Raw genomic sequence first — 26,259 nt, 5'->3', positions numbered from 1 at the left:
CTGTCTCTCGCTCTCGCTCTCTGTCTCTCGCTCTCGCTCTCTGTCTCTCGCTCTCGCTCTCTGTCTCTCGCTCTCGCTCTCTGTCTCTCGCTCTCTGTCTCTCGCTCTCTGTCTCTCGCTCTCGCTCTCTGTCTCTCGCTCTCGCTCTCGCTCTCGCTCTCTGTCTCTCGCTCTCGCTCTCTGTCTCTCGCTCTCGCTCTCGCTCTCTGTCTCTGTCTCTCGCTCTCGCTCTCGCTCTCTGTCTCTCGCTCTCGCTCTCTGTCTCTCGCTCTCGCTCTCGCTCTCGCTCTCTGTCTCTCGCTCTCGCTCTCTGTCTCTCGCTCTCGCTCTCTGTCTCTCGCTCTCGCTCTCTGTCTCTCGCTCTCGCTCTCTGTCTCTCGCTCTCGCTCTCTGTCTCTCGCTCTCTGTCTCTCGCTCTCTGTCTCTCGCTCTCTGTCTCTCGCTCTCTGTCTCTCGCTCTCTGTCTCTCGCTCTCTGTCTCTCGCTCTCTGTCTCTCGCTCTCTCGCTCTCGCTCTCTGTCTCTCGCTCTCTCGCTCTCGCTCTCGCTCTCTGTCTCTCGCTCTCGCTCTCTGTCTCTCGCTCTCGCTCTCTGTCTCTCGCTCTCTGTCTCTCGCTCTCTGTCTCTCGCTCTCTCGCTCTCGCTCTCTGTCTCTCGCTCTCGCTCTCTGTCTCTCGCTCTCGCTCTCTGTCTCTCGCTCTCTGTCTCTCGCTCTCTGTCTCTCGCTCTCTGTCTCTCGCTCTCTCGCTCTCGCTCTCTGTCTCTCGCTCTCTGTCTCTCGCTCTCTCGCTCTCGCTCTCTCGCTCTCTGTCTCTCGCTCTCTCGCTCTCGCTCTCTGTCTCTCGCTCTCTCGCTCTCGCTCTCTGTCTCTCGCTCTCTGTCTCTCGCTCTCTGTCTCTCGCTCTCTGTCTCTCGCTCTCTGTCTCTCGCTCTCTCGCTCTCGCTCTCTCGCTCTCGCTCTCTCGCTCTCGCTCTCTCGCTCTCTCGCTCTCTCGCTCTCGCTCTCGCTCTCTCGCTCTCGCTCTCTCGCTCTCGCTCTCTCGCTCTCTCGCTCTCGCTCTCTCGCTCTCGCTCTCTCGCTCTCGCTCTCGCTCTCGCTCTCTCGCTCTCTCGCTCTCTCGCTCTCTCGCTCTCTCGCTCTCTCGCTCTCTCGCTCTCGCTCTCTCGCTCTCTCGCTCTCTCTCGCTCTCGCTCTCTCTGTCTCTCGCTCTCGCTCTCTGTCTCTCGCTCTCTGTCTCTCGCTCTCGCTCTCTCGCTCTCGCTCTCTCGCTCTCGCTCTCTCGCTCTCGCTCTCTCGCTCTCGCTCTCTCGCTCTCGCTCTCTCGCTCTCTCGCTCTCTCGCTCTCTCGCTCTCTCGCTCTCGCTCTCGCTCTCTCGCTCTCGCTCTCTCGCTCTCGCTCTCTCGCTCTCGCTCTCTCGCTCTCTCGCTCTCGCTCTCTCGCTCTCTCTCGCTCTCGCTCTCTCGCTCTCGCTCTCTCGCTCTCGCTCTCTCGCTCTCTCGCTCTCTCGCTCTCTGTCTCTCGCTCTCGCTCTCTGTCTCTCGCTCTCGCTCTCTCGCTCTCTCGATCTCTCGCTCTCTCTCGCTCTCGCTCTCTCGCTCTCGCTCTCTCGCTCTCTCGCTCTCTCGCTCTCTCGCTCTCTCGCTCTCTCGCTCTCTCGCTCTCTCGCTCTCGCTCTCGCTCTCTCGCTCTCGCTCTCGCTCTCTCGCTCTCGCTCTCTCGCTCTCGCTCTCTCGCTCTCTCGCTCTCGCTCTCTCGCTCTCTCTCGCTCTCGCTCTCTCGCTCTCGCTCTCTCGCTCTCGCTCTCTCGCTCTCTCGCTCTCTCGCTCTCTGTCTCTCGCTCTCGCTCTCTGTCTCTCGCTCTCGCTCTCTCGCTCTCTCGATCTCTCGCTCTCTCTCGCTCTCGCTCTCTCGCTCTCGCTCTCTCGCTCTCTCGCTCTCTCGCTCTCTCGCTCTCTCGCTCTCGCTCTCTGTCTCTCGCTCTCGCTCTTGCTCTCTGTCTCTCGCTCTCGCTCTCTGTCTCTCTCTCTCTCGCTGTCTCTCTCTCTCTCTCTCTCGCTGTCTCTCTCTCTCTCGCTGTCTCTCTCTCTCTCTCTCTCTCGCTGTCTCTCTCTCTCTCTCTCGCTGTATCACGATCACCCACCATTACGTTCTCCCCCCCCCCCCCCCCCCCACCCCCGCACTATCCGCCTACCTCTCTCTGACGATACTTTCTTCCTCCACAGGACCGTGTCCTCATCAATCGGCTGGACATTCTGTGCCAGACGGTGCTGACCGGCAGCTGGCCGACTCCGGGGCGCGCTCCGTGCGAGTCCGCCGTGGTTGTGGGGGACGCCCCGTGCCCCCCCTCACTGATGGGCAGTCCTGGGGACTCCCCAGTCCCGACCCCCGGGAGCCTGACCATCGACGAGGACCTGGCCTCGTCCCAGTTCACCAAGGTGAAGAAGCATGTTCGCGAGAAGGAGTTCACAGTCAAAATTAACAATGTACGTAAAAGCAGCGCGCGTCCGCCCGCTGTCCCCCTCCCCCCCGGCCCCTCAATCCTGAGCCTCCCCCTCCCTGCCCCCAGCACGCACACACCGGGACTCCCCGTGAACCCTTCCTCCATCCTCAGCAACCCCCGTGTCACTGGGATGTGTCGTCTCTTCCCCCCCCCCCACCCCCTGCTCCAGGGGAACCTCTGTCAACTTGTCCCTTTCCCCAGCACCCGCCCGACCAGGGATCTCTGTTCCAGCCTCCCCTCCCACCCCAACTCGCCCCAATCCCGTCAGGAATTTGCCCTCCGCCTGGGGGAATCGCTGTCTCACAACCCTCCCCTCCACCCAGGCTGGTCACTTGCAACTCACCCCCAGCCCAGGGGGAGCCCCCACTCCCACCGTCTCCCCTCACACTTTGTTTAAAAAGGGCCGCGGGGAAGAGCCTGGGAACTACAGGCCGGTGAGCCTCACATCTGTGGTGGGTAAGTTGTTGGAAGGTATTTTGAGAGACAGGATCGAGAGGCATTTAGAGACGCAGGGACTGATTAGGGACAGTCAGCATGGCTTTGTGAGTGGAATATCATGTGTCTCAAATTTTATTGAGTTCTTTGAAGGGGGAACCAAGAAGGGAGATGAGGGCAGTGCAGTTGATGTTGTCTACATGGACTTTAGCCAGGCCTTGTGAGGTAATGCATTTTGGTAGGTCGAATACAGATCGGAAATATACAGTAAATGGCAGAACCCTTAAGAGTATTGATAGGCAGAGGGATCTGGGTGTACAGGTACACAGGTCACTGAAAGTGGCAACGCAGGTGGAGAAGGTAGTCAAGAAGGCATACGGCATGCTTGCCTTCATCGGCCGGGGTATTGAGTTTAGAAATTGGCAAGTCACGTTGCAGCTTTATAGAACCTTAGTTAGGCCGCACTTGGAATATAGTGTTCAATTCTGGTCACCGCACTCCCAGAAGGATGTGGAGGCTTTGGAGAGGGTTACAGAAAAGATTTACCAGGATGTTGCCTGGTATGGAGGGCATTAGCTATGAGGAGAGGTTGGAGAAACTTGGTTTGTTCTCACTGGAACGAAGGAGGTTGAGGGGCGACCTGATAGAAGTCTACAAGATTATGAGGGGCATGGATAGTGGATAGTCAGAAGCTTTTTCCCCAGGGTGGAAGAGTCAATTACTAGGGTGCATAGGTTTAAGGTGCGAGGGGCAAGGTTTAAAGGAGATGTACGAGGCAGATTTTTTACACAGAGAGTAGTGGGTACCTGGAACTCGCTGCTGAGGGAGGGAGTGGAAGCAGATACGGTAGTGAGTTTTAAGGGGCGTCTTGACAAATACGTGAATAGGATGGGAATAGAGGGATATTGTCCCCGGAAGGGTAGGGAGTTTTAGTTCAGTCAGGGCAGCATGGTCGGTGCAGGCTTGGAGGGCCGAAGAGCCTGTTCCTGTGCTGTAATATTCTTTGTTCTTTGTTGCCTTTGACAAGGTACCGCATGGTAGGTTGTTGCGTAAGATTAAATCTCACGGGATCCAGGGTGAGATATCTAAATTGATGCAAAATTGGCTTGATGAAAGAAGCCAGAGGGTGGTTGTAGAGGGTTGTTTTTCAAACTGGAGGCCTGTGACCAGCGGTGTGCCTCGGGGATCAGTGCTGGGCCCACTGTTATTTGTCATTTATCTTCATGATTTGGATGAGAATATAGGAGGCATGGTTAGTAAGTTTGCAGATGACGAGGGATAGAATTTACGACCATTTAGAAAGATGCAGCTTAATCCGGGATAATCAACACGGATTTGTGAAGGGTAAGTCTTGCCTCACGAATTTGATAGAATTTTTTGAGGAGGTAACTAAGTGTGTCGATGAAGGAAGAGCAGTTGATGTCATATACATGGATTTTAGAAGCCGTTTGATAAGGTTCCCCATGGTCGGCTCATGAAGAAGGTAAGGAGGTGTGGGATAGAGGGAAATTTGGCCGATTGGATAAGTAACTGGCTATCTCGTAGAAGACAGAGGGTGGTGGTGGATGGAAAATTTTCACACTGGAGACTAGTTACCAGCGGTGTACCACAGGGATCAGTGTTGGGTCCTCTGCTCTTTGTGATTTTTATAAATGACTTGGAGGAGGGGGCTGAAGGGTGGATCAGTAAATTTGCCGATGACACCAAGATTGGTGGAGTAGTGGATGAGGTGGAGGGCTGTTGTAGGCTGCAAAGAGACATAGATAGGATGCAGAGCTGGGCCGAAAAACGGCAGATGGTGTTTAACCCTGATAAGTGCGAGGTGATTCATTTTGGTAGGACAAATTTAAATGTGGATTACAGGGTCAAAGGTAGAGTTCTGATGAATGTGGAGGAACAGAGAGATCTTGGGGTTCATGTCCACGGATCTCTGAAGGTTGCCACTCAAGTGGATAGAGCCGTGAAGAAGGCCTCTTGTGTGTTAGCTTTTATTAACAGGGGGTTGGAGTTTAAGAGCCGTGGGGTTATGCTGCAACTGTACAGGACCTTAGTGAGACCACATTTGGAATATTGTGTGCAGTTCTGGTCACCTCACTATAAGAAGGATGTGGAAGCGCTGGAAAGAGTGCAGAGGAGATTTACCAGGATGCTGCCTGGTTTGGAGGGTAGGTCTGATGAGGAAAGGTTGAGGGAGCTAGGGCTTTTCTCTTTAGAGCGGAGGCGGTTGAGAGGCGACTTAATAGAGGTTTATAAGATGATGAGGGGGATAGATAGAGTGGACGTTCAGAGACTATTTCCTCGGGTGGATGAAGCTGTTACTAGGGGGCATAACCAGAAGGTTCATGGTGGGAGATATGGGAGGGATGTACGAGGTGGGTTCTTTACTCAGAGAGTGGTTGGGGTGTGGAATGGACTGCCAGCTGTGATAGTGGAGTCAGACACTTTAGGAACTTTCAAGCGGTTATTGGATAGGCACATGGAGCACACCAGGATGATAGGGAGTGGGATAGCTTGATCTTGGTTTCGGAAAAGGTTCGGCCCAACATCGTGGGCCGAAGGGCCTGTGCTGTACTGTTCTATGACACCAAGATTGGTGGCATAGTGGACAGTGAAGAAGGTTATCTCGGATTGCAACGGGATCTTGATCAATTGGGCCAGTGAGCTGACGAATGGCAGATGGAGTTTAATTTAGATAAATGCGAGGTGATGCATTTTGGTAGATTGAACCAGGGCAGGACTTACTCAGTTAATGGTCGGGCGTTGGGGAGAGTTACAGAACGAAGAGATCTCGGGGTACAGGTTCATAGCTCCTTGAAAGTGGAGTCACAGGTGGACAGAGTGGTGAAGAAGGCATTCGGCATGCTTGGTTCCATTGGTCAGAACATTGAATACAGGAGTTGGGACGTCTTGTTGAAGTTGTACAAGACATTGGTAAGGCCACACTTGGAATACTGTGTACGGTTCTGCTCACCCTATTATAGAAAGGATATTATTAAACTGGAAAGAGTGCAGAAAAGATTTACTGGGATGCTACCGGGACTTGATGGTTTGAGTTATAAGGAGAGGCTGGATAGACTGGGACTTTTTTCTCTGGAGTGTAGGAGGCTGAGGGGTGATCTTATAGAGGTCTATAAAATAATGAGGGGCACAGATCAGCTAGATAGTCAATATCTTTTCCCAAAGGTAGGGGAGTCTAAAACTAGAGGGCATAGATTTAGGGTGAGAGGGGAGAGATACAAAAGTGTCCAGAGGGGCAGTTTTTCACACAGGGGGTGGTGAGTGTCTGGAACGAGCTGCCAGAGGCAGTAGTCGAGGCGGGTACAATTTTGTCTTTTAAAAAGCGTTTAGACAGTTACATGGGTACGATGGGCATAGAGGGATATGGGGCAAACGCGGGCAATTGGGACTAGCTTAGGGGTTTAAAAAAAAAAGGGCGGCATGGACAAGTTGGGCCGAAGGGCCTGTTTCCATGCTGTGAACCTCTGACACACTGCGCGGGGAGCTGTCCTAATACCCCCAACCCCCGCGCCCTCCCCATGTCTGACACCCCCTCCCATGCCCGCCTCATTCACGGGTCCCCTGTGCAAGGGAGTTGGCGCCAACTTTCCGTACATTTCACCGAAAAAGTCCAAGGCCCTGCTCTCGCCCCCCCCCCCCCTTTGGCCCGCTCTGCTCCCCCCCCCCCCTCTCGCTACTGGTTTGTGACTTGGGGGGGAAGGCGATAGAAAGGGGGAGATCGAGGCGGCTTCCTGCTGCCAATAACCCGGCTGCTGCGGCGAGGGGGCTGAGTCAGGACAGCGGGGGAGGTGGTCTCACCCCCTCCCTTCCCCCGCGCCCCCCCCCCCCCCCCTGGGGAGGGGCCAGGAGGCTGCGGGAGTGGGATGAGGGTGTGTTTGTCCTGGGGGTGTGTAGTGTGGTGTCCAGTTTATTGATGCTCCGTCTCTTTCTGCCTCTCTCTCTCTCTCTCTGTCCCCGCTCCCCGCAGGAGGACGGTCTGAAGCTGACCTTTCACAAGCAGCGCAGGAAACGGCGGAGGAAGCTGGAGATGGAGGCGGAGCGGGCCAGACTGCAGCACGACATGGGCGCCGTGCAGGACCTGCAGTCGGCCTCGGACAGCGGGCAGGAGACTGGCGCTGACCCGCTGCGGCCCACCCCCCTCACCCCCTCCGCCCTGCTGGACCGCGCCACCCCCCTCAAGCTGCCAGGGGACCACTACAGGCCCTCGGGCGAGCCGGACCCGGACACGGTGCGGTGCCAGCTGGACGCCGTGCTGAGCGCCGGCACCAACCCCCTGTGGAGGCACTCGGTCAACGGGCAGCTGGCGGGCGGTCAGGCGCTGGGCAAGAAGAAGCGAGGTCGCCGGAAGAACGTGGAGGGGCCGGAGCTGGTGTTGTCCACCCAGAGTAAAGGACTGTGCGCCGTGAGTGACCCGGGGCTGGGGGGGGGGGGGGTCTGTTACAGGCGGGGGGGGAGGGTCTGTTACAGGAACGGGGGGAGGGTCTGTTACAGGCACGGGGGGGGGTCTGTTACAGGCACGGGGGGGGGGTCTGTTACAGGCACGGGGGGGGTCTGTTACAGGCACGGGGGGGGTCTGTTACAGGCACGGGGGGGGTCTGTTACAGGCACGGGGGGGGTCTGTTACAGGCACGGGGGAGGGTCTGTTACAGGAACGGGGGGAGGGTCTGTTACAGGCACGGGGGGGGGTCTGTTACAGGCACGGGGGGAGGGTCTGTTACAGGAACGGGGGGGGGCGGGTCTGTTACGGGCACGGGGGGGGCGGGTCTGTTACGGGAACAGGGGGGGGAGGGTCTGTTACGGGCACGGGGGGGGCGGGTCTGTTACGGGCACGGGGGGAGGGTCTGTTACGGGCACGGGGGGAGGGTCTGTTACGGGCACGGGGGGGGGGGTCTGTTACGGGCACGGGGGGAGGGTCTGTTACGGGAACGGGAGGGAGGGTCTGTTACAGGAACGGGGGGAGGGTCTGTTACAGGAACGGGGGGAGGGTCTGTTACGGGCACGGGGGGAGGGTCTGTTACGGGAACGGGGGGAGGGTCTGTTACAGGAACGGGGGGAGGGTCTGTTACAGGCACGGGGGGAGGGTCTGTTACGGGCACGGGGGGAGGGTCTGTTACGGGAACGGGGGGGAGGGTCTGTTACGGGCACGGGGGGAGGGTCTGTTACAGGAACGGGGGGAGGGTCTGTTACAGGCACGGGGGGGCGGGTCTGTTACAGGCACGGGGGGGAGGGTCTGTTACAGGCACGGGGGGGCGGGTCTGTTACAGGCACGGGGGGGGAGGGTCTGTTACAGGCACGGGGGGGCGGGTCTGTTACGGGCACGGGGGGAGGGTCTGTTACAGGAACGGGGGGAGGGTCTGTTACAGGAACGGGGGGAGGGTCTGTTACAGGAACGGGGGGAGGGTCTGTTACAGGCACGGGGGGGCGGGTCTGTTACAGGCACGGGGGGGAGGGTCTGTTACAGGCACGGGGGGGCGGGTCTGTTACAGGAACGGGGGGCGGGTCTGTTACGGGCACGGGGGGAGGGTCTGTTACAGGCACGGGGGGGGGTCTGTTACAGGCACGGGGGGAGGGTCTGTTACAGGCACGGGGGGAGGGTCTGTTACAGGCACGGGGCTGAATGCCAATCCTTCAACGCCCGCCTCCCTCACCCCCGGCCACTCCCTCTGCCGTCCCTCCCCTTCCTCGCCCTCCCCCCTCCGCTCCCCTTCCTCACCCTCCGCTCCCCTTCCTCGCCCTCCCCCCTCCGCTCCCCTTCCTCGCCCTCCCCTCCTCGCCCTCCCCCTTCCGCTCCCCTTCCTCGCCCTCCCCCCTCCGCTCCCCTTCCTCGCCCTCCCCCCTCCGCTCCCCTTCCTCGCCCTCCCCCCTCCGCTCCCCTTCCTCGCCCCCCCCCCTCCGCTCCCCTTCCTCGCCCTCCCCCCTCCGCTCCCCTTCCTCGCCCTCCCCCCTCCGCTCCCCTTCCTCACCTCCGCTCCCCTTCCTCGCCCTCCCCCCTCCGCTCCCCTCCCTCGCCCTCCCCCTCCGCTCCCCTCCCTCGCCCTCCCCCCTCCGCTCCCCTCCCTCGCCCTCCCCCTCCGCTCCCCTTCCTCGCCCTCCCCCCTCCGCTCCCCTTCCTCACCCTCCGCTCCCCTTCCTCGCCCTCCCCCTCCGCTCCCCTTCCTCGCCCTCCCCCCTCCGCTCCCCTTCCTCACCCTCCGCTCCCCTTCCTCGCCCTCCCCCCTCCGCTCCCCTTCCTCGCCCTCCCCCTCCTCGCCCTCCCCCTTCCGCTCCCCTTCCTCGCCCTCCCCCCTCCGCTCCCCTTCCTCGCCCTCCCCCCTCCGCTCCCCTTCCTCGCCCTCCCCCCTCCGCTCCCCTTCCTCGCCCTCCCCCTCCCCCTCCCCCTTTCCTCGCCCTCCCCCCTCCGCTCCCCTTCCTCGCCCTCCCCCTCCGCTCCCCTTCCTCACCCTCCGCTCCCCTTCCTCGCCCTCCCCCCTCCGCTCCCCTCCCTCGCCCTCCCCCTCCGCTCCCCTCCCTCGCCCTCCCCCCTCCGCTCCCCTCCCTCGCCCTCCCCCCTCCGCTCCCCTTCCTCGCCCTCCCCCCTCCGCTCCCCTTCCTCACCCTCCGCTCCCCTTCCTCGCCCTCCCCCCTCCGCTCCCCTTCCTCGCCCTCCCCCCTCCGCTCCCCTTCCTCACCCTCCGCTCCCCTTCCTCGCCCTCCCCCCTCCGCTCCCCTCCCTCGCCCTCCCCCCTCCGCTCCCCTCCCTCGCCCTCCCCCCTCCGCTCCCCTTCCTCGCCCTCCCCCCTCCGCTCCCCTTCCTCGCCCTCCCCCCTCCGCTCCCCTTCCTCGCCCTCCCCCCTCCGCTCCCCTTCCTCGCCCTCCCCCTCCGCCCTCCGCTCCCCTTCCTCGCCCTCCCCCCTCCGCTCCCTTCCTCGCCCTCCCCCCTCCGCTCCCTTCCTCGCCCTCCCCCTCCGCTCCCCTTCCTCGCCCTCCCCCCTCCGCTCCCCTTCCTCGCCCTCCCCCCTCCGCTCCCCTTCCTCGCCCTCCCCCCTCCGCTCCCCTTCCTCGCCCTCCCCCCTCCGCTCCCCTTCCTCGCCCTCCCCCCCTCCGCTCCCCTTCCTCGCCCTCCCCCCTCCGCTCCCCTTCCTCACCTCCCCCTCCGCTCCCCTTCCTCACCCTCCGCTCCCCTTCCTCACCCTCCGCTCCCCTTCCTCGCCCTCCCCCCTCCGCTCCCCCTCCTCGCCCTCCCCCTCCGCTCCCCTTCCTCGCCCTCCCCCCTCCGCTCCCTTCCTCGCCCTCCCCCCTCCGCTCCCCTTCCTCGCCCTCCCCCCTCCGCTCCCCTTCCTCGCCCTCCCCCCTCCGCTCCCCTTCCTCGCCCTCCCCCCTCCGTTCCCCTTCCTCGCCCTCCCCCCTCCGCTCCCCTTCCTCGCTCTCCCCCCTCCGCTCCCCTTCCTCGCCCTCCCCCCTCCGCTCCCCTTCCTCGCCCTCCCCCCTCCGCTCCCCTTCCTCGCCCTCCGCTCCCCTCCCTCGCCCTCCCCCCTCCGCTCCCCTCCCTCGCCCTCCCCCCTCCGCTCCCCTCCCTCGCCCTCCCCCCTCCGCTCCCCCTCCTCGCCCTCCCCTCTCCGCTCCCCAGCCGCGCTCCCCTGCCCCGGGCCCAGCCGGGTGTGATACAGTCTCTGGCCGTCTCTTTCCAGGCCAGCGTGGAGACGGAGAAAGGCTTTGAGGAAGCGCAGCCGAGACGGCCGGAGCCAGACATGGAGACCCGGATCCCTGTCGTGAGCAAGGTGGACGGCACGGTGCTGGCCGGAGAGGAGGCGCCGCGGCGGAGAGAACTGGACACGTGGCTGAAGGAGCACCCGGACTTCAGCGTGGACCCCAGCTGTTTGGCGGTGAGCTGGACACCAGAACGCGTGGCCCAGGCCTGACCCAGGGGAGTGTGGGGGGGTAGGATCTGGAAAAGCCCAGGCTTCATCCCTGGCCCAGGCCTGCGTCAGGCCCGGGGGAGTGTGGGGGGTAGGATCTGGAAAAGCCCAGGCTTCATCCCTGGTCCAGGCCTGCGTCAGGCCCAGGAGAGTGTGGGGGGGTAGGATCTGGAAAAGCCCAGGCTTCATCCCTGGCCCAGGCCTGCGTCAGGCCCGGGGGAGTGTGGGGGGTAGGATCTGGAAAAGCCCAGGCTTCATCCCTGGCCCAGGCCTGCGTCAGGCCCAGGGGAGTGTGGGGGGGTAGGATCTGGAAAAGCCCAGGCTTCATCCCTGGCCCAGGCCTGCGTCAGCGTCAGGCCCAGGGGAGTGTGGGGGGTAGGATCTGGAAAAGGCCAGGCTTTATCCCTGGCCCAGGCCTGCGTCAGGCCCAGGGGAGTGTGGGGGGGTAGGATCTGGAAAAGCCCAGGCTCCAGGCCTGCGTCAGGCCCAGGAGAGTGTGGGGGGTAGGATCTGGAAAAGCCCAGGCTTTATCCCTGGCCCAGGCCTGGGCTTAACCTGAACTCGTGGCTGCAGCCAGCGTGCAGGCGGGGCAGCGGGTTTGAGCCGAGGGGGAGGATCAGTAAGTTTGTGGATGACACATGGAAGGGTACGGGGTTTTGGTTCAGTCGGGGCAGCTTGGAGGGCCGAAGGGCCTGTCCCTGTGCTGGAATGTTCTTTGTTCTTTGACACACAGATTGGCTGGGTGGTTAACAGTGAGACGGAGTGTCCTGGGTTACAGGAAGATGTCGACACAACGGTCAAACGGGCAGATAAGTGGCAGATGAAATTTAATCCTGAAAAGTGTGAGGTGATACACTTTGAAAGGAGTAATTTGACAAGTCATAGAGGTTTACAGCAGGGAAACATAGAAACACTACAGCACAAACAGGCCCCTCGGCCCCACAAGTTGTGCCGAACACATCCCTACCTTCTAGACCTACCTATAACCCTCCATCCTATTAAGCTCCATGTACTCATCCAGGAGTCTCTTAAAAGACCCTATTGAGTTTGCCCCACTGACGGCAGCCGATTCCACTCGCCCACCACCTTCCGTGTGAAACACTTCCCCCTAACATTTCCCCTGTACCCCCCAGCACCTTAAACCTGTGTCCTCTCATAGCAGACATTTCCACCCTGGGAAAAAGCCTCAGAGTCCACCCGATCTATGCCTCCCAACATCTTATATACCTCTATTAGGTCTCCTCTCATCCTTCGTCTCTCCAAGGAGAAAAGACCGAGCTCCCTCAGCCTATCCTCATAAGGCATGCCACTCAATCCAGGCAACATCCTTGTAAATCTCCTCTGCACCCTTTCAATCTTTTCCACATCCTTCCTATAGTGAGGCGACCAGAACTGAGCACAGTACTCCAAGTGGGGTCTGACGAGGACCCTTCGGCCCAACTTGTCCATGCCGCCCTTTTTTTTTAAACCCCGTAGTTAGTCCCAATTGCCCGCATTTGGCCCATATCCCTTTATACCCATCGTACCCATGGGTTTAAGAAATAAGGAGAGGCTGGATAGACTGGGACATTTTACTCTGGAGCGTAGGAGGCTGAGGGGTGACCTTATAGAGGTCTATAAAATAATGAGGGGCACAGATCAGCTGGATAGTCAATATCTTTTCCCAAAGGTGGGGGAGTCTAAAACTAGAGAGCATAGGTTTAAGGTGAGAGGGGAGAGATACAAAAGGGTCCAGAGGGGCAATTTTTTCACACAGAGGGTGGTGAGTGTCTGGAACAAGCTGCCAGAGGTAGTAGTAGAGGCGGGTACAATTTTGTCTTTTAAAAAGTGTTTAGACAGTTACATGGGTACGATGGGTATAGAGGGATATGGGGCAAATGTGGGCAATTGGGACTAGCTTCAGGGTTTAATAAAAATGGCGGCATGGACAAGTTGGGCCGAAGGGCCTGTTTCCATGCTATAAACCTCTATGACTAAACATATAAGATTATGAAGGGAATAGATAAGATAGAAACAGGGAAGTTCATAGAATCATAGAAACCCTACAGTGCAGAAAGAGGCCACTCGGCCCATCGAGTCTGCACCGACCACAATCCCACCCAGGCCCTACCCCCATATCCCTACAAATTTACCCGCTAATCCCTCTAACCTACGCATCTCAGGACTCTCAGGGGCAATTTAGCACGGTCAATCCACCTAACCCGCAGATCTTTGGACTGTGGGAGGAAACCGGAGCACCCGGAGGAAACCCACGCAGACACGGGGAGAATGTGCAGACTCCACACAGACAGTGACCCAAGCCGGGAATCGAACCCGGGTCCCTGGAGCTGTGAAGCAGCAGTGCTAACCACTGTGCTACCGTGCCGCCCAAGTTGTTTCCACTGGCGGGTGAAACTAGAACTCGGGGGCATAGCCTCAAAATAAGGGGGAGCAGATTTAGGACTGAGTTGAGGAGGAACTTCTTCACACAAAGGGTTGTGAATCTGGAATTCCCTGCCCAGTTGAGGCTCCCTCATTGAATGTTTTTAAGGCAACGATGGATAGATTTTTGATCAGTGAAGGAATTAAGGGTTATGGTGAGCGGGCGGGTAAGTGGAGCTGAGTCCACGAAAAGATCAGCCATGATCTTATTGAATGGCGGAGCAGGCTCGAGGGGCCAGAGCCTTAACCCTAACCCTACTCCTCCCCAGATGGCCTACTCCTGCTCCGAGTTCTTATGTTATTATGGGTGAGACGGGTAGAGAGGGATATGGGCCAAACGCGGGCAATTGGGATTAGCTGAGGGGTTTAAAAAAAAGGGCAGCATGGACAAGTTGGGCCGAAGGGCCTGTTTCCATGCTGTAAACCTCTGTGACTGTATGAGCAGAATGAGGCCACTCGGCCCATTGAATGGCGGAGCAGACTTGATCATGGCTGATCCTTTTCCCATCCCCATTCTCCTGCCTTTTCCCCATAACCCCTGATCCCCTTATTAATCAAGAACCTATCTATCTCTGTCTTAAAGACACTCAATGACCCGGCCTCCACAGCCTTCTGCGGCAAAGAGTTCCACACATTCACCACTCTCTGGCTGAAGAAATTCCTCCTCATCTCTGTTTTAAAGGATCGTCCCTTCAGCCTGAGGTTGTGCCCTCTGGTTCTAGTTTTTCCTACCGGTGGAAACATCCTCTCCGCATCCACTCTATCCAGGCCTCGCAGTATCCTGTAAGTTTCAATAAGATCCCCCCCCTCATCCTTCTAAACTCCCAACGAGTACAGACCCAGAGTCCTCAACCCGTTCCTCATACGACAAGCTCTTCATTCCAGGGATCATTCTTGAAGGTCTGGGCCTTTCACGCCTCGGTTCAGACTCGATGGCCAGAGGGGGCTTTCCTGCACTGTAGTATTCTGAGATTGTCTGAGGGAGGGAGGGAGGGAGGGCGGAGGCTGCTGTGCCCAGTCTGGGACTGGATTTTCGGCTAGTGTCCGGGGGGAGCGTGCAGCCGATGGTGGACAGGGGTGGCAGAGCTGACGGGTGATTTAAAAGCAGCGTTTGCTTTTCAGTTCATCGAGGACCGGCCAAAACAGAAGAGACACCGGTGCAGGAACCCCCACAAGCTGGACATCAACACGCTGACTGGAGATGAGAGGGTGCCAGTCATCAACAGGCGCAATGGGAAGAAGGTGAGACTTTCGCAAATGAACGAACAAAGAACAGTACAGCACAGGAAACAGGCCCTTCGGCCCTCCAAGCCTGTGTTGCTCATGTGCCCAACTAGACTATCCGTTTGTATCCCTCCATTCCCAGTCTGTTCATGTGGCTATCTAGATAAGTCTTAAACGATCCCAGCGTGTCCGCCTCAATCACCTTGCTTGGCAGCGCATTCCAGGCCCCCACCACCCTCTGTGTAAAATACGTCCCCCTGACATCTGTGTTGAACCTTGCCCCCCTCACCTTGAACCCGTGACCCCTTGTGTTTGTCACCTCCGACCTGGGAAAAAGCTTCCCACTGTTCACTATGCCCTTCATAATTTTATACACCTCTATTAGGTCACCCCTCATCCTCCGTCTTTCCAGTGAGAACAACCCCAGTTTACCCAATCTCTCCTCATAGCTAAGACCCTCCATACCAGGCAACATCCTGGTAAACCTCCTCTGCACTCTCTCTAAAGCCTCCACGTCCTTCTGGTAGTGTGGCGACCAGAACTGGACGCAGTATTCCAAATGCGGCCTAACCAACGTTCTATACAGCCGCAACATCACAGTGTCAGCGTCCTGGGGAGGGGGGGCATCGTTTCCATTGACCAGGAACTCAACTGCACTTAGCACACAAACACGGAGGCAGCAAGAGCAGGTCCGAGACTAGGAACACTGCGGACAGCAACTCACCTCCTGACTCCCCCCAGAGCCTGTCCACCATCTACAAGGACAGAGTGGGAGAGGGTACAGAAAAGATTTACCAGGATGTTGCCTGGTATGGAGGGCATTAGCTATGAGGAGAGGTTGGAGAAACTTGGTTTGTTCTCACTGGAGCGACGGAGGTTGAGGGGAGACCTGATAGAAGTCTACAAGATTATGAGGGGCATGGACAGAGTGGATAGTCAGAAGCTTTTTCCCCAGGGTGGAAGAGTCAATTACTCGGGGGCACAGGTTTAAGGTGCGAGGGGCAAGGTTGAAAGGAGATGTACGAGGCAGATTTTTTACACAGAGGGTGGTGGGTGCCTGGAACTCGCTGCCGGGGGAGGGAGTGGAAGCGGATACGATAGTGAGTTTTAAGGGGCGTCTGGACAAATCCATGAATAGGATGGGAATAGAGGGATACGGTCCCCGGAAGGGGAGGGGGGTTTAGTTCAGTCGGGGGCAGCATGGTCGGTGCAGGCTTGGAGGGGCCGAAGGGCCTGTTCCTGTGCTGTAATTTTCTTTGTTCCTTTCCTTGACACAAGTCAGTGATGGAATACTCCCCACTTGCCTGGATGGGTGACACAGTGGCTAGCGCTGCTGCCTCACGGTGCCCCGGATCCGGGTTCCATTCCCGGCTTGGGTCACTGTGTCTGTGTGGGTTCTCCCCCGTGTCTGCGTGGGGTTTCCCCCCGTGTCTGCGTGGGGTTTCCCCCCGTGTCTGCGTGGGGTTTCCCCCCGTGTCTGCGTGGGGTTTCCCCCCGTGTCTGCGTGGGGTTTCCCCCCGTGTCTGCGTGGGGTTTCCCCCCGTGTCTGCGTGGGGTTTCCCCCCGTGTCTGCGTGGGGTTTCCCCCCGTGTCTGCGTGGGGTTTCCCCCCGTGTCTGCGTGGGGTTTCCCCCCGTGTCTGCGTGGGGTTTCCCCCCGTGTCTGCGTGGGGTTTCCCCCGTGTCTGCGTGGGGTTTCCCCCCGTGTCTGCGTGGGGTTTCCCCCCCGTGTCTGTGTGGGGTTTCCCCCGTGTCTGTGTGGGGTTTCCCCCGTGTCTGTGTGGGGTTTCCCCCCGTGTCTGTGTGGGGTTTCCCCCGTGTCTGCGTGGGGTTCCCCCCGTGTCTGTGTGGGGTTTCCCCCGTGTCTGCGTGGGGTTTCCCCCGTGTCTGCGTGGGTTTTCCCCCGTGTCTGCGTGGGTTTTCCCCCGTGTCTGCGTGGGTTTTCCCCCGTGTCTGCGTGGGTTTTCCCCCGTGTCTGCGTGGGTTTTCCCCCGTGTCTGCGTGGGTTTTCCCCCGTGTCTGCGTGGGTTTTCCCCCGTGTCTGCGTGGGTTTTCCCCCGTGTCTGCGTGGGGTTTCCCCCGTGTCTGCGTGGGGTTTCCCCCGTGTCTGCGTGGGGTTTCCCCCGTGTCTGCGTGGGGTTTCCCCCGTGTCTGCGTGGGGTTTCCCCCGTGTCTGCGTGGGGTTTCCCCCGTGTCTGCGTGGGGTTTCCCCCGTGTCTGCGTGGGGTTTCCCCCGTGTCTGCGTGGGGTTTCCCCCGTGTCTGCGTGGGGTTTCCCCCGTGTCTGCGTGGGGTTTCCCCCGTGTCTGCGTGGGGTTTCCTCCGTGTCTGCGTGGGTTCTCCCCCCCGTGTCTGCGTGGGGTTTCCCCCGTGTCTGCGTGGGGATTCCCCCGTGTCTGCGTGGGGATTCCCTCCGTGTCTGCGTGGGGTTTCCCCCGTGTCTGCGTGGGGTTTCCCCCGTGTCTGCGTGGGGTTTCCCCCGTGTCTGCGTGGGGTTTCCCCCGTGTCTGCGTGGGGTTTCCCCCCGTGTCTGCGTGGGGTTTCCCCCCGTGTCTGCGTGGGGTTTCCCCCCGTGTCTGCGTGGGGTTTCCCCCCGTGTCTGCGTGGGGTTTCCCCCCGTGTCTGCGTGGGGTTTCCCCCCGTGTCTGCGTGGGGTTTCCCCCCGTGTCTGCGTGGGGTTTCCCCCGTGTCTGCGTGGGGTTTCCTCCCAGTCATGTGCAGGTTAGGTGGTTTGGCCGTGCTAATTTCTTCCCCCCCGTCCCGGGATGTGCAGGTTAGGGGGATTAGCAGGATAAATATGTGGGGTAACAGGAATAGGGCTTGGGTGGGATTGTGGACAGTGCAGACCCAATGGGCTGAATGGCCTCCTTCTGCACTGTCAGGATTCTATGACTTTGTATGAGCTCCAACAAGAGTCAAGAAGCTCGACACCATCCAGGACAAAGCAGCCCCCGCTGGATTGGCACCACATCCACAAACATCCACTCCCTCCACCACCGAGGCTCAGTAGCAGCAGTGTGTACTATCTACAAGATTCACTGCAGCAACTCACCAAAGATCCTTAGCACCTTCCAAACCCGAGACCACTTCCATCTAGAAGGACAAGGGCAGCAGATACCTGGGGAACACCACCACCTGCAAGTTCCCCTCCAAGCCACTCACCATCCTGACTTGGAACTATATCGGTCGTTCCTTCGCAGTCGCTGGATCAAAATCCCGGACTGGGTGTCAGAGAGGGGGACTGGGTGTCAGAGAGGGGGACTGGGTGTCAGAGAGGGGGACTGGGTGTCAGAGAGGGGGACTGGGTGTCAGAGAGGGGGACTGGGTGTCAGAGAGGGGGACTGGGTGTCAGAGAGGGGGACTGGGTGTCAGAGAGGGGGACTGGGTGTCAGAGAGGGGGACTGGGTGTCAGAGAGGGGGACTGGGTGTCAGAGAGGGGGACTGGGTGTCAGAGAGGGGGACTGGGTGTCAGAGAGGGGGACTGGGTGTCAGAGAGGGGGACTGGGTGTCAGAGAGGGGGACTGGGTGTCAGAGAGGGGGACTGGGTGTCAGAGAGGGGGACTGGGTGTCAGAGAGGGGGACTGGGTGTCAGAGAGGGGGACTGGGTGTCAGAGAGGGGGACTGGGTGTCAGAGAGGGGGACTGGGTGTCAGAGAGGGGGACTGGGTGTCAGAGAGGGGGACTGGGTGTCAGAGAGGGGGACTGGGTGTCAGAGAGGGGGACTGGGTGTCAGAGAGGGGGACTGGGTGTCAGAGAGGGGGACTGGGTGTCAGAGAGGGGGACTGGGTGTCAGAGAGGGGGACTGGGTGTCAGAGAGGGGGACTGGGTGTCAGAGAGGGGGACTGGGTGTCAGAGAGGGGGACTGGGTGTCAGAGAGGGGGACTGGGTGTCAGAGAGGGGGACTGGGTGTCAGAGAGGGGGACTGGGTGTCAGAGAGGGGGACTGGGTGTCAGAGAGGGGGACTGGGTGTCAGAGAGGGGGACTGGGCGCTGTGATTTGCCGTGTCTGAGAGGCAGACTGGGTGATATGAAGGAACTCTGAATTAATATGTCTGATTACAGCTCGGTGGTGGCTTTGCTCCTCCTATCAAAAATCTCCAGAAATGGCTGCGGGAAAACGCGGAGTACGGAATTGCGCAGGAATGGGCTGAGGTCATTAAGCAGTCGGTAAGTACTGACTGGATCTTTCAGCGTCTAATCTAACCCCGTGCTGTCCCTGTCCCGCAGTGTTTGATGGGGACAGTGTAGAGGGAGCTTTACTCTGTATCTAACCCCGTGCTGTACCTGTCCTGGGAGTGTTTGATGGGGGACAGTGTAGAGGGAGCTTTACTCTGTATCTAACCCCGTGCTGTACCTGTCCTGGGAGTGTTTGATGGGGACAGTGTAGAGGGAGCTTTACTCTGTATCTAACCCCGTGCTGTACCTGTCCCGCAGTGTTTGATGGGGGGACAGTGCAGAGGGAGCTTTACTCTGTATCTAACCCCGTGCTGTACCTGTCCTGGGAGTGTTTGATGGGGACAGTGTAGAGGGAGCTTTACTCTGTATCTAACCCCGTGCTGTACCTGTCCCGCAGTGTTTGATGGGGACAGTGTAGAGGGAGCTTTACTCTGTATCTAACCCCGTGCTGTCCCTGTCCTGGGAGTGTTTGATGGGGACAGTGTAGAGGGAGCTTTACTCTGTATCTAACCCCGTGCTGTCCCTGTCCTGGGAGTGTTTGATGGGGACAGTGTAGAGGGAGCTTTACTCTGTATCTAACCCCGTGCTGTACCTGTCCTGGGAGTGTTTGATGGGGGACAGTGTAGAGGGAGCTTTACTCTGTATCTAACCCCGTGCTGTACCTGTCCCGGGAGTGTTTGATGGGGACAGTGTAGAGGGAGCTTTACTCTGTATCTAACCCCGTGCTGTACCTGTCCTGGGAGTGCTTGATGGGGGACAGTGTGGAGGGAGCTTTACTCTGTATCTAACCCCGTGCTGTACCTGTCCTGGGAGTGTTTGATGGGGGACAGTGTAGAGGGAGCTTTACTCTGTATCTAACCCCGTGCTTTACCTGTCCTGGGAGTGTTTGATGGGGACAGTGTAGAGGGAGCTTTACTCTGTATCTAACCCCGTGCTGTACCTGTCCTGGGAGTGTTTGATGGGGACAGTGTAGAGGGAGCTTTACTCTGTATCTAACCCCGTGCTGTACCTGTCCCGCAGTGTTTGATGGGGGGACAGTGCAGAGGGAGCTTTACTCTGTATCTAACCCCGTGCTGTACCTGTCCTGGGAGTGTTTGATGGGGACAGTGTAGAGGGAGCTTTACTCTGTATCTAACCCCGTGCTGTACCTGTCCTGGGAGTGTTTGATGGGGACAGTGTAGAGGGAGCTTTACTCTGTATCTAACCCCGTGCTGTCCCTGTCCTGGGAGTGTTTGATGGGGACAGTGTAGAGGGAGCTTTACTCTGTATCTAACCCCGTGCTGTACCTGTCCTGGGAGTGTTTGATGGGGGACAGTGTAGAGGGAGCTTTACTCTGTATCTAACCCCGTGCTGTACCTGTCCCGGGAGTGTTTGATGGGGACAGTGCAGAGGGAGCTTTACTCTGTATCTAACCCCGTGCTGTACCTGTCCTGGGAGTGCTTGATGGGGGACAGTGTGGAGGGAGCTTTACTCTGTATCTAACCCCGTGCTGTACCTGTCCTGGGAGTGTTTGATGGGGGACAGTGTAGAGGGAGCTTTACTCTGTATCTAACCCCGTGCTGTACCTGTCCTGGGAGTGTTTGATGGGGACAGTGTAGAGGGAGCTTTACTCTGTATCTAACCCCGTGCTGTACCTGTCCTGGGAGTGTTTGATGGGGACAGTGTCGAGGGAGCTTTACTCTGTATCTAACCCCGTGCTGTACCTGTCCCGCAGTGTTTGATGGGGGGACAGTGTAGAGGGAGCTTTACTCTGTATCTAACCCCATGTTGTACCTGTCCCGCAGTGTTTGATGGGGACAGTGTAGAGGGAGCTTTACTCTGTATCTAACCCCGTGCTGTACCTGTTCTGGGAATGTTTGATGGGGACAGTGTAGAGGGAGCTTTACTCTGTATCTAACCCCGTGCTGTACCTGTTCTGGGAGTGTTTGATGGGGGACAGTGTAGAGGGAGCTTTACTCTGTATCTAACCCCGTGCTGTACCTGTCCTGGGAGTGTTTGATGGCGACAGTGTAGAGGGAGCTTTACTCTGTATCTTACCCCATGCTGTACCTGTCCCGCAGTGTTTGATGGGGGGACAGTGTAGAGGGAGCTTTACTCTGTATCTAACCCCATGTTGTCCCTGTCCCGCAGTGTTTGATGGGGACAGTGTTGAGGGAGCTTTACTCTGTATCTAACCCCGTGCTGTACCTGTTCTGGGAATGTTTGATGGGGACAGTGTAGAGGGAGCTTTACTCTGTATCTAACCCTGTGCTGTACCTGTCCTGGGAGTGTTTGATGGGGGACAGTGTAGAGGGAGCTTTACTCTGTATCTAACCCCGTGCTGTACCTGTCCTGGGAGTGTTTGATGGGGGACAGTGTAGAGGAGCTTTACTCTGTATCTAACCCCGTGCTGTACCTGTCCTGGGAGTGTTTGATGGGGGACAGTGTAGAGGGAGCTTTACTCTGTATCTAACCCCGTGCTGTACCTGTCCTGGGAGTGTTTGATGGGGGACAGTGTAGAGGGAGCTTTACTCTGTATCTAACCCCGTGCTGTACCTGTCCTGGGAGTGTTTGATGGGGACAGTGTAGAGGGAGCTTTACTCTGTATCTAACCCCGTGCTGTACCTGTCCTGGGAGTGTTTGATGGGGGACAGTGTAGAGGGAGCATCTAACCATGAAGATTGGAGAGTGGCAAATGTTGTGCCTTTGTTTAAAAAGGGCTGCAGGGAAAAGCCTGGGAACTACAGGCCAGTGAGCCTCACATCTGTGGTGGGTAAATTGTTGGAACGTATTTTGAGAGACAGGATCTACAGGTATTTAGAGATGCAGGGACTGATTAGGGACAGTCAGCATGGCTTTGTGAGTGGAAAATCATGTCTCACAAATTTGATTGAGTTTTTTGAAGGGGGAACCAAGAAGGTAGGTGAGGGCAGTGCAGTTGATGTTGTCGACATGGACTTTAGCAAGGCCTTTCACAAGGTACCGCATGGTAGGTTGTTGCATAAGGTTAAATCTCACGGGATCCAGGGTGAGGTATCGAAATGGATACAAAATTGGCTTCTTGACAGAAGCCAGAGGGTGGTTGTAGAGGGTTGTTTTTCAAACTGGAGGCCTGTGACCAGCGGTGTGCCTCAGGGATCAGTGCTGGGTCCACTGTTATTTGTCATTTATATTCATGATTTGGATGAGAATATAGGGGGCATGATTAGTAAGTTTGCAGATGACACCAAGATTGGTGGCGTAGTGGGCAGTGAAGAAGGTTATCTCCGATTGCAACGGGATCTTGATCAATTGGGCCAGTGGGCTGACGAATGGCAGCTGGAGTTTAATTTAGACAAATGCGAGGTGATGCATTTTGGTCGATTGAACCAGGGCAGGACTTACTCAGTTAATGGTAGGGTGTTGGGGAGAGTTACAGAACAAAGAGATCTAGGGGTACAGGTTCATAGCTCCTTGAAAGTGGGGTCACAGGTGGACAGAGTGGTGAAGAAGGCATTCGACATGCTTGGTTTCATTGGTCAGAACATTGAATACAGGAGTTGGGACGTCTTGTTGAAGTTGTACAAGACATTGGTAAGGCCACACTTGGAATACTGTGTACAGTTCTGGTCACCCTATTATAGAAAGGATATCATTGAACTAGAAAGAGTGCAGAAAAGATTTACTAGGATGCTACCGGGACTTGATGGTTTGAGTTATAAGGAGAGGCTGGATAGACTGGGACTTTTTTCTCTGGAGCGTAGGAGGCTGAGGGGTGATCTTATAGAGGTCTATACAATAATGAGGGGCACAGATCAGCTAGATAGTCAATATCTTTTCCCAAAGGTAGGGGAGTCTAAAACTAGAGGACATAGGTTTCAGGTGAGAGGGGAGAGATACAAAAGGGTCCAGAGGGGCAATTTTGTTCACACAGAGGGTGGTGAGTGTCTGGAACGAGCTGCCAGAGGCAGTAGTAGAGGCGGGTACAATTTTGTCTTTTAAAAAGTGTTTAGACAGTTACATGGGTACGATGGGTATAGAGGGATATGGGCCAAACGCAGGCAATTGGGATTAGCTTCGAGGTTTTTTTAAAAAAAGGGCGGCATGGACAAGTTGGGCCAAAGGGCCTGTTTCCATGCTGTAAAACCTCTGAGACTCTATCACCCTGTCCTGGGAGTGTTTGATGGGGGGACAGTGCAGAGGGAGCTTTACTCTGTATCTAACCCCGTGCTGTACCTGTCCTGGGAGTGTTTGATGGGGGACAGTGTAGAGGGAGCTTTACTCTGTATCTAACCCCGTGCTGTACCTGTCCTGGGAGTGTTTGATGTGGGGACAGTGTAGAGGGAGCTTTACTCTGTATCTAACCCCGTGCTGTCCCTGTCCTGGGAGTGTTTGATGGGGACAGTGTAGAGGGAGCTTTACTCTGTATCTAACCCCGTGCTGTACCTGTCCTGGGAGTGTTTGATGGGGGACAGTGTAGAGGGAGCTTTACTCTGTATCTAACCCCGTGCTGTACCTGTCCTGGGAGTGTTTGATGGGGGGCAGTGTAGAGGGAGCTTTACTCTGTATCTAACCCCGTGCTGTACCTGTCCTGGGAGTGTTTGATGGGGACAGTGTAGAGGGAGCTTTACTCTGTATCTAACCCCGTGCTGTACCTGTCCTGGGATTGTTTGATGGGGACAGTGTAGAGGGAGCTTTACTCTGTATATCTAACCCCATGCTGTACCTGTCCTGGGAGTGTTTGATGGGGACAGTGTAGAGGGAGCTTTACTCTGTATCTAACCCCGTGCTGTACCTGTCCTGGGAGTGTTTGATGTGGGGACAGTGTAGAGGGAGCTTTACTCTGTATCTAACCCCGTGCTGTCCCTGTCCTGGGAGTGTTTGATGGGGGCAGTGTAGAGGGAGCTTTACTCTGTATCTAACCCCGTGCTGTACCTGTCCTGGGAGTGTTTGATGGGGGGCAGTGTAGAGGGAGCTTTACTCTGTATCTAACCCCGTGCTGTACCTGTCCTGGGAGTGTTTGATGGGGACAGTGTAGAGGGAGCTTTACTCTGTATCTAACCCCGTGCTGTCCCTGTCCTGGGAGTGTTTGATGGGGGCAGTGTAGAGGGAGCTTTACTCTGTATCTCACCCCGTGCTGTACCTGTCCTGGGAGTGTTTGATGGGGGACAGTGTAGAGGGAGCTTTACTCTGTATCTAACCCCGTGCTGTACCTGTCCTGGGAGTGTTTGATGGGGGGCAGTGTAGAGGGAGCTTTACTCTGTATCTAACCCCGTGCTGTACCTGTCCTGGGAGTGTTTGATGGGGACAGTGTAGAGGGAGCTTTACTCTGTATCTAACCCCGTGCTGTACCTGTCCTGGGATTGTTTGATGGGGACAGTGTAGAGTGAGCTTTACTCTGTATCTAACCCCATGCTGTACCTGTCCTGGGAGTGTTTGATGGGGACAGTGTAGAGGGAGCTTTACTCTGTATCTAACCCCGTGCTGTACCTGTCCTGGGAGTGTTTGATGGGGACAGTGTAGAGGGAGCTTTACTCTGTATCTAACCCCGTGCTGTACCTGTCCTGGGAGTGTTTGATGGGGGACAGTGTAGAGGGAGCTTTACTCTGTATCTAACCCCGTGCTGTACCTGTCCTGGGATTGTTTGATGGGGACAGTGTAGAGTGAGCTTTACTCTGTATCTAACCCCATGCTGTACCTGTCCTGGGAGTGTTTGATGGGGACAGTGTAGAGGGAGCTTTACTCTGTATCTAACCCCGTGCTGTACCTGTCCTGGGAGTGTTTGATGGGGACAGTGTAGAGGGAGCTTTACTCTGTATCTTACCCCGTGCTGTACCTGTCCTGGGAGTGTTTGATGGGGACAGTGTAGCGGGAGCTTTACTCTGTATCTAACCCCGTGCTGTACCTGTCCTGGGAGTGTTTGATGGGGGACAGTGTAGAGGGAGCTTTACTCTGTATCCAACCCCGTGCTGTACCTGTCCTGGGAGTGTTTGATGGGGACAGTGTAGAGGGAGCTTTACTCTGTATCTAACCCCGTGCTGTACCTGTCCTGGGAGTGTTTGATGGGGACAGTGTAGAGGGAGCTTTACTCTGTATCTAACCCCGTGCTGTCCCTGTCCTGGGAGTGTTTGATGGGGACAGTGTAGAGGGAGCTTTACTCTGTATCTAACCCCGTGCTGTCCCTGTCCTGGGAGTGTTTGATGGGGACAGTGTAGAGGGACCTTCACTCTGTATCTAACCCGTGTCCTGATGGGGGGGGCAGTGCAGTGAGTTGTTGGGACGGTGATTTTGAGATGGTGATCTCTCTGTCTGGTGTTTGTGGTTCCTTCCCGCTGCAGGGCTACCTTCCGGAGGAGATGTTTGATCGGATTCTCACCGGCCCGGTGGTTCCAGAGGAAGGCAGGAAGAGGGGACGGAGACCCAAGCACTTGGCGGCGGCCATGCAGGTGAACTCGCTCTTGGCCAGCGGAGTTTTGGATGTGAACAGCCTGCAGTCCTTCCAGAAGAACCTTCAATCGCTGCAGCTGGCCAGCCTGATGGCTTACCCGCCCGGAGTGGATGCCAAGGACAGGGCAGGGGGCGCCCCTGTGACGGCGGGAGCCTGCGGAGAGAGCGGCCGCCCCCCCATCCCCGAGGCCGTGCAGGACCGGCCGGCGGGCCGACCCCCCGAGTCCGCCCCCAGCACCGCCTTGACCCTCAACTCCCTGGTGCTGTCCAACATGTACGGGGGCATGTTCCTGCCCCAGGGCTTCGGCCTGGGGGTCCCGCCGCTGCCCCTGCCCGCCCTCGGACACCCGTCAGCGGGCAAGGCCCACGAGGCCAGGCCGGGGCCCTTCGACATGGCGGGGCGGGCACCGGAGATGGAGGACAGTCTTTCTCAGGGCTACGATAGCACGGACGAGAAGGGGGACTACTCGCACTCGCTCATCGACGACCCCATGATGCCAACCAACTCTGACCTCAGCGGTGAAGACTGACCTTTCCCCTCTGCTTCCCACCACCACCACCCGCCACCAACTTGTGCCTCCTTGAGACGAGGCAGCGAATTCCTTGACTGAGGAGGGGGGGTGAGGGGGGGGCGAATCCGGGGTCGTGTGGGTGGGAGGGAGAGGGTGGCATCGCGACACACGGGTGGCAACAAGTGGGGAGGGGGGGGTGTCTGGTGGGTGCTGGGGCTTTACCACTTTCTAATGGGCCCTCCCGCTCCCCGCCCCCTCTCTCCCTTCTCCACCTGGAACCACCCTCCCCCTTACCTTCCTCCAGCCCCAAAGCGAGTGGGGATCTCCCCACGGGAATCCCAAGGCGTTGGCAGCACTGCCAGAGGGGAGGGGGGTAAAATAGCAGGGAAAGGGGGCAGGCGTTTGGGCCACGCAGGGGGGGGAGAGCGGCAGACACCGGTTTCCCCGGGGCTGTTGGACTCCGTACTCGGGGGGGGGGGGGTGGGGCAGGGGGGGCGGGGGGGGAGGTGACCCTAGCTTCACCTGGGTTTTGCAGAGTTGTCGGGGGGAGGATTTTAACGAAGCAATGCGGCCTTAAATGCCATTTCGTCTGACTGGGTTGGGGGTGGGGGGCGTGCCCACGAGCTGGAGGGGGCTCTAATGTCCTGCGCGATGCCACAGTCTGGGGGCGGAGCTGG

The 26,259-nt window shown here is 57.8% G+C and overlaps 1 protein-coding gene across 1 annotated transcript; it reads left to right on the top strand.

Annotated features, from left to right (window-relative positions):
• Window positions 1–2,223: 2,223 nt before the first annotated feature.
• Window positions 2,224–25,684, top strand: LOC144489640 (chromodomain-helicase-DNA-binding protein 9-like; the record flags this gene model as incomplete). The annotated part of the gene is made up of 6 exons (XM_078207495.1): window positions 2,224–2,484; window positions 6,922–7,356; window positions 10,622–10,816; window positions 14,393–14,512; window positions 18,552–18,656; window positions 24,962–25,684. Coding segments are annotated over 6 exons (1,755 nt in total), but the record flags the coding sequence as incomplete, so codon positions are not given.
• Window positions 25,685–26,259: the final 575 nt, after the last annotated feature.

The sequence above is a fragment of the Mustelus asterias genome, unplaced genomic scaffold (genome assembly GCF_964213995.1).
Source record: "Mustelus asterias unplaced genomic scaffold, sMusAst1.hap1.1 HAP1_SCAFFOLD_2381, whole genome shotgun sequence".
Lineage (NCBI taxonomy): Eukaryota > Metazoa > Chordata > Chondrichthyes > Carcharhiniformes > Triakidae > Mustelus > Mustelus asterias.
This window is presented reverse-complemented; position numbering and strand designations above follow the sequence as displayed.